Here is a 7,447-nt window from a genome sequence, read left to right on the forward strand (position 1 = left end):
CCCCCGCCCCCCGCCAAATGCCGTACATTTCCTTGGAGGAAGGAAGCACAGATGTGTGACACTTTCAGCACGGTGGAGAAGTTCTGGGTGGTACTTTTTCCAACTAATGAACGGAAAAGCCATGTTTCCTACCGAGCACCACTTCTTTAACTGTACAACAAATAGAAGAGAGAGATGACAAAAGCAAGCAAGACCACCGTTAAGGAAAGCAGCCATTGCTGGAACCAGATACAACGCTGAACTTGGTCTTCAAGCTTCCTATTGCTTTCTAGTAAACGACTGAGCTAAAGAGGGCAGAAAAGGACGAAAGGTTTGTATCAGTGAAACAGTACAGTAATCATGTGCATGACAAACAGGAATGTTTGTTTGTTAGAAATCCCACAAACATTTATGGGATAGAGTCCATCTACTCTGAAAGGCTGGGAGCTGGGAATGCACTTTGGTTGCTGAACGGATGTGTATCTGTTCTCATTCTGAAAAGGTCTAATTCTCCAGTTGAGAAAGGAACAAAGCAATCATTTCCTGGAGGTACTGAAACCAGCTATTCAGAAAGAGAGCCCCTCCACCTTTTTCAAATTTAAATGCACCACATGGTACCTTTTCCATGAGACCAAGTTCTTCGATACCCCCCCCCCCAAAATACCATGCGCTTTGCTATAAGGTCCCTAGTCCAAATGGAAATAGCCAGAGCTTTCAGAAAGTTAGTTAGAAGATCTCCAAAAGTAACTCACCACTTACCATTTCTGATCTGGCTTCCCTTCACAAAGAAGAGAGCATTTCTGTCGTGGCTATGCCAAAGGTTTGCTTTATGTCAGTGGGGAAAAAATGGATTTCTAATATTGATTAACATTAAAGACTTATAGTTAGGAAGAAAGAACACTTACCTGTAGATAGAGATCTTCACTGGTTTTATCTGACGTGTTAAAGGCATGGTGTTTTAATGTAAGAGTGGTTGGCTTAATGCTGTCAACAATATGGCATCTTAACCTATGAAGGTACAAAGGAAACAGAACTTCTTAAAGTTTTTCATGAATTTTTGAAAAGTAAAGTGTAAAATGAAAACAGTTAAACACAGAAGTGTATGTGACAGAGGTGAAAAGTACTCATTCCTTTCCCCAGATATGCCTAAGGGAGCAGCTAGCTCAACGTGTGTTTATCTTTGAAGGGGAGCAGAATTTGCCACCCCAAAACATGCCTCTGGGGCACAAGGTTGATCTTGAGCTGGTTACTTTTTAAGGAAAAGCAGACAAAAGTGGAAAGCTTTTTCACTTATCAGTAAAAGCTCTGAAAAGTGAATAGAAGTTACATTTTTGGGAGACACGCACAGTTACAAGGGAAATCTCCATTTGTAAGGGTGTCTCCCTCTCTGCCAGGTACAGGAGGATGACTTTGTATCTCTCGAGACTCTTACCAGTGGAGAAGGCAGAGACTCAAACCCGCAGGACAACCTTAGCCGTGTATGTTGTGCTTTTCCCACCATCCTCCCAGAACTGGCTCCCTCACCCCCAACATCATCTTTTCTCTTTGGCTGGAGGTGGTATTTAAGGTGGTGTCATGGGCCATTGCGGGAAGTTTTACTGTTTTCCTGGGTCTCTCAAGTATACGGGAGGTATACATGCTAGTAAACTTCTGTTTTCTTCCTGTTTTCTTCTGTTCACCTGTCTATGATTACGGGGGTATGGCGGGGGTGGGATGGGGATCTTAGCCAAGAACGTAGAAAAATAAAGGAAAAATTATTTTTCCTCTCCTACAGTTTGGCAACCTACCCTGGGAGCTGCTGAGATACCATACTCACTTGGGAGCCTGCAGATGGGATTCTGGAAAACGGGCAGAAGCCCGAGAAGGGTAAGAATTCTTACCAAAGTCAGCTCTCCTGGATCTCAGTCTGGTGCAGTTGAGAGAGGAAGGTAAAAATTTCACCTTGTCCCTTCTTTTCCAAATTGAGATTAGCAGGAGAAAGTATTTGCGTCAGCCAGTTCCTTAGGTATTGTGACTTGGGTATAGATTTTTGTTATGAGTATTTTTGTCTTCTACTGGTCCTCCTTCCTCCCACAGATGGTCATTGTTTTCTTTTATCTCTGTCTCTTGTGTTGTCATAAGGAGAACCATAGGACGGATGAGATTTTCCTTTTGTTTTATTCTGTCTTGAGAGCTTGGCTTTATGACCAGTGAGAATAGTCTCTCTGGTCTCTGCCAGCTGGACGATGCATGTGTCTGCATGCATCTGGCGACCACCTGAATAGGCTGGGGATCCGAGACACTAAGTGATAAGCAGCATTCTCTGATGCTACCGGCTCTCGTGGGCGTCTGTCATAAGGGCCCCGTGTTGTCTCCACCTTCTTGTCTTATTTAGGGCTGGAAAAGTCCTGTTCCAGTAGTGCTTACCCGGTGTCGCAGGTTTGTAACTGAAGGCATATCATTCCTGTGCGAAACTCGAGACACTTTTCACGACCCCATTCTAACCACGTGTGACAATGAAGGTCTTTGCTTTCTTATGCTAACTCTGGCAGTGAGCTTTCTGAATCGTGTGAGGGCTGCATCTTTTGCACCCCCTTTCGGGATGCCTCTTGCATCCATGGTTAAGCCATAAAAAGGCTTATAAGTTTGAGTTGCTATTGAGGTTAATATAAGATCCTACTACTCATCAATGGCCAAACGATGGATCTTTTGAATTGGAAAAACTTCTGTGTTTTAAACATTTTTTAGAGAGCTCTCAGCCTAAACAATTGTCTTTCTTGGTATCTAAGCAAAGACCAACTTGAAAGGAGGACGTGAAGGAGTATGGGGGCCAGCCTTAGGGACGTCCTTAGTAAGATGACATTACAAAGCTCTTTTTACCTCCACTTTCAGAAGATACCTACCAAATTGAGAGAAGAGTTAAAAAGACTAGTGGCCATTCAGTTCCCCACTCACAGGGACCTTGACTGGCTCCTAAGGGGTGTTCTTCACACCCATGATTATACTGTAGTTATCAGACAAGCCCGATGGCCCCCCTAGGGAAAACAGGCACACTCACACGGGCAGCATATGACCAGAATTCCTCCCAAATTATCAGGAAATGGATCAGCGGAAGGCCAATATTCAGGGGCTGACAGAAGTAGGGGCTTTTTCCCCTAAGGTGAATTGGTCCAAGGTTGAACTGTGCACTCAGAAAAAGGAGAGCATTCAAAGGCCTTTGTTGAACGCTTTATACAGACTTTGTACAGGCCTGCTGCATTAAGCCCTGAAACTCCAGAACATGGAAATCATTTGCTTTCCGTCTTAACTGGAAATCTCCCTGATATAAAGCAAACTGAAGAAAACGTAGTTGGATGGCGGGTCAGTCGCTTGATGCCATTCAGGCTGCAATCCAAGCTTTTGAGGATTTAAAAGCAACTGTCTTTGTCTTGCAAATCTTCACAAAACCAGAAATTCGGCTCTAGAAGCAATTCAAAGTTCACCTATTCTAACCATTCCAAAACCTGCCCTATTTATCTCAGAATACTTGTAGGTATTATAAAAGACCAGGTCACTGGAAACAGAACTGTTCTGTACTTAGAAAAACTTTTAGAAAAGTGAGAAAACATTTAAATGGTGATTACTCTAAACCTCTGATAATAGGTGAAGTACCCCCAAAACTCCAGGAAAAAAACCTTACTTTCTCTGTCCCTTTGAGGTGTAAATTTTCTACCCCACGTTTCTATAGGACCTGATAGCCAGCTCATAGAAATGCGAACTTTAGGAAAACGAAGCTCATCAGAAGTTAAAGAAAAGGAGCTATTTTTGAAATTGGGCAAATGAAAAAAGCAAAACAAAAAACCCCCACAAATATTAGTTTTTAAAAAAAAAAAAAAAAAAAAAAAAAAAGCTTTAGCACTCTGTGCAGGTAAACTTATTCCAACTGCCAGAACCACGGTTCGGATCCAACTGTTCTTTTATAAGCTAGTGAGTTTTGTGTCACTGTACCTAATTCATGGCTAAAATTTTGGAACCAAAGCTATAAGGTCTCTGGTTGGCATCTGTATGTTTACATATGTGTATATATGTATGTTATAAACGTGTGATATTTTTCTACCTCTGAATGGTACTGCCAAGATTAATTCATAAAAACTATTCAACTGGCTTAAGGAAAAATAGGTGCTTTTCAAATTGAATACTCCTAAAACTCTCAGCAATAGAGAAACTAACCCCCAATTTTTTTCAAGTTCACATGATCTGGGATAATCTTTGGTAAATAAAAGCTGGGTTAAATCCAGACAGACAGTATGGTACTGGCACAAAAAGAGAAATATGGATCAACGGAACAGGAGAGAACGCCCAGAGATGCATCCACGCACCTATGGTCAACTTATTTTTGATAAAGGAGGCAAGGATATACAATGGAGACAAGACAGCCTCTTCAATAAGCGGTGCTGGGAAAACTGGACAGCTCCATGTAAAAGAATGAAATTAGAACACTCCCTAACACCATACACAAAAGTAAACTCCAAGTGGATCAGAGACCTAAATGTAAGGCCAGACACTATCAAACTCTTAGAGGAAGACATAGGCAGAACACTCTATGACATAAATCACAACAAGGTCCTTTGTGACCCACCTCCTAGAGAAATGCAAATAAAAACAACAATAAACAAATGGGACCTAATGAAACTTCAAAGCTTTTGCACAGCAAAGGAAACCATAAACAAGGCCAAAAGACAACCCTCAGAATGGGAGAAAATATTTGCAAACGAAGCAACTGACAAAGGATTAACCTCCAAAATTTACAAGCAGCTCATGCAGCTCCATATCAAAAAAACAAACAACCCGATCCAAAAATGGGCAGAAGACCTAAATAGACATTTCCCCAAAGAAGATATACAGACTGCCAACTAACACATGAAAGGATGCGCAACATCACTAACCATCAGAGAAACGCAACTCAAAACTACAATGAGGTGTCACCTCACACCGGTCAGAACGGCCGTCATCACAAAATCTCCCCCATCTAAAAACATGTCACAACTGTCACAATGAGCCTTATCTAGATCCGTGTTCCTTCCTACCTCGGCTTTAGCTTCTGTTCCTTCTAACTTTCTCAGGAATTTCACCGTCAATGGTTTATTTTGTAAGGTCAGCCTCTCCCTCGGAAATGGTCCTTACTATGGTTTTAAACAACGCTCAAATATCTCCCATTACAAAAATCCCGAACAGCCCCTTCTCAACAACACAGTCCTCCTTCCAACTATGACCCTGGTCCCTCCCCAACAAGCCCAACCTCCAGAAGTCTTACTACCTCTGTTTCTTTGGCATCCGGCTCCTACCAACTCACAGTGTTCCCCGTGAGGTCATCAGTTACCTCCATCACGTCACCAGCAACGGCCACCTCTCACACCTCATCCTTGACTTGACAATGGCAGCACGTTTTGTTCCTCCTTTGTGAAACACACTCTAACCTGGGCCCTACTGACACTGCTCACCTACTGCTTTCCCTCCTGACCCCCTGTGTTGTTCTCCTTCATTTGGCTACTAAATATTCCTCTGAGCTGTGTCTAACTTTCACCCTCTCTCGCTGGGTACAAGTAAGACCTAGCCTAGAGGAAATAAAGCTCGTCTTCCCAGGCCCATTCTTATTCTTGTTCTCCTACCCTCTCTGAATTGCCCGCAAAGGGTAATCTTGTCCAAGCCATTTCAGAGCAGGTCGACGTTCTCCCAGTGGTTTTACAATGGTGCCCAAGCTGCTCCTCTGGGCCCTGTCTGCCTCCAACATGCTTTCTTACTGTGGATCCTCTCACACTCTGTTCCAGCCACATCTGTATTCTTTCAACTCCTTACTTGAAGATTCAACTCAACCACAACCCTTACTAGGTTTCTCAGCTTCTCGTCTATAAAAAGGGAAAAATAACTACCTATGACCTAGGGTTGTTTGTTTTAGTGACTAAATCAATAAAGGAGACTAACACACTTAAATACAACTTGCTATCTGCCAGCGCTAGTCCAAGTGTTGTTAACTCAGTATCACTCTTTCACCTATGTCTGCCCACAGTCTATTTTTCTACAAAGCCTCCCAGAGTAATCCTTTTTTAAAAAAAAACAAGCCGATCACCTCATGGCGCTGCTCAGCACCAACTAATGGTTTCTCCTCTCAAAATCACAAGTTCTCACTATGGCAATGATCTGGCATCCCTTACTGGATTCAGGTTACACTGACCTCCTTGCTGTTCCTCACCCAGGCCAAGCACACATCTTTTTCATTTATGGTTCCCTCTACCTGCAAAGCTCTTTCCCCCGTTATCTATGTGGCCTCTACTCTCAGATGTCATCAGTGTGGCCATCCTTAACTACCCTCAACTGAGCTTTCTCAATCTTGGCACCACTGACATTTTGGGCTGGATCATTCTTCGTCATGGGGTGCTGTCTTGTGCACGGTGGGATATTGAGTAGCATCCCTGGTCTCTACCTACTAGATGCCCACAGCACCCCACTGTCCGGTTATGACAACCAACAATGTCTCCAGGTGTTGACAAGCATCCCTGGGGGAGCAAAACTGGGCACACTCTGAACCCCCACAAGCAACCTTCTTCTCTACTGTCCTCCTCTTTTCTATACATCTTTTTTGCACACATGCACAGACACACATGTATATGCCTGTATAGTCACAGGGTTTTCTCTTAAATAGGATAACTGTCATACATATTTCTCTGTGAGTAGCTTTTTTTCTTTTCCTAATAGTGCGTCACAGATGTCTTTTTCCTGTATCAGAACAGACAGACGTACTACCCTCTTGAATGGCTTCAGAGTACTTCTCAAATGCATTTCACCATTACTTTACTGATGAACATTTAGGTTCTTTTCCATTTTCCACTACTACAGACAATTTTTGTGAAACAGTGTTTCACTGCAGCAAACATTCTAGTACATAAGGTGAGCATTCCTACAAAGGTAACTGCTGTTAAGAGAAAATCCGTTTGTAATTTTGACACATCCAGATTCTTGCATTGGCCAGCAAGCAGTTCTCTGCCATTAGCAATCTCCTAGAGAAACTCCAGGTCTTATATCCGAGCCTTGTAGGGGTTGGGGCCCACAGTGTAAGCCTAGATGTCTGCCACATGCCAGGGGGAAGGGATGCCTGCTTAGCCCATGTAGGTGCATTCCTCTTTGGGATTTTTCCCATTGCAATTTGAGAGCCTGTAAGGGAAAAGCATACCTATGCTCCATTACTTTGCTTCTGGGAACCTCTTTCCAGAACTGAGTCAATTCTGCTGGGCCTGTGCCAGATGACTGTTCCATTTCTGCAGCCATTATCAGAAAACGGTCTTGGGCAGAGACTGTTAAACCTGCATTCCAAAAGGGTAACTTATTATATAATAAACAGGAACCTTTACAAAGGGACAGAGGGTTGGCTATGTGGCTTAAGCATTATTCTAGAAAACACTAAGGAAAACGAATAATATGGAACTATCTTTTTTTTTTTTTTTTTTTTTTTTTT

General features: G+C 42.8%; 1 protein-coding gene across 1 annotated transcript in view; it reads right to left on the reverse strand.

Moving 5' to 3' along the window:
• Positions 1-146: 146 nt before the first annotated feature.
• MOSPD2 (motile sperm domain containing 2) overlaps positions 147-7,447 on the reverse strand; it is a 61,423-nt gene continuing 54,122 nt past the window's right edge. The window contains exons 13-15 of the mRNA XM_007466335.1: positions 7,166-7,295; positions 885-987; positions 147-284 (exon numbers count right to left, since the gene is read on the reverse strand). Of these exons, the coding sequence (XP_007466397.1) occupies positions 147-284; positions 885-987; positions 7,166-7,295 (371 nt within the window). The remainder of the gene's footprint in view (positions 285-884; positions 988-7,165; positions 7,296-7,447) is intronic.

Source organism: Lipotes vexillifer, unplaced genomic scaffold (genome assembly GCF_000442215.2).
Source record: "Lipotes vexillifer unplaced genomic scaffold, Lipotes_vexillifer_v1.1 scaffold169, whole genome shotgun sequence".
Taxonomy (NCBI): Eukaryota; Metazoa; Chordata; class Mammalia; order Artiodactyla; family Lipotidae; genus Lipotes; species Lipotes vexillifer.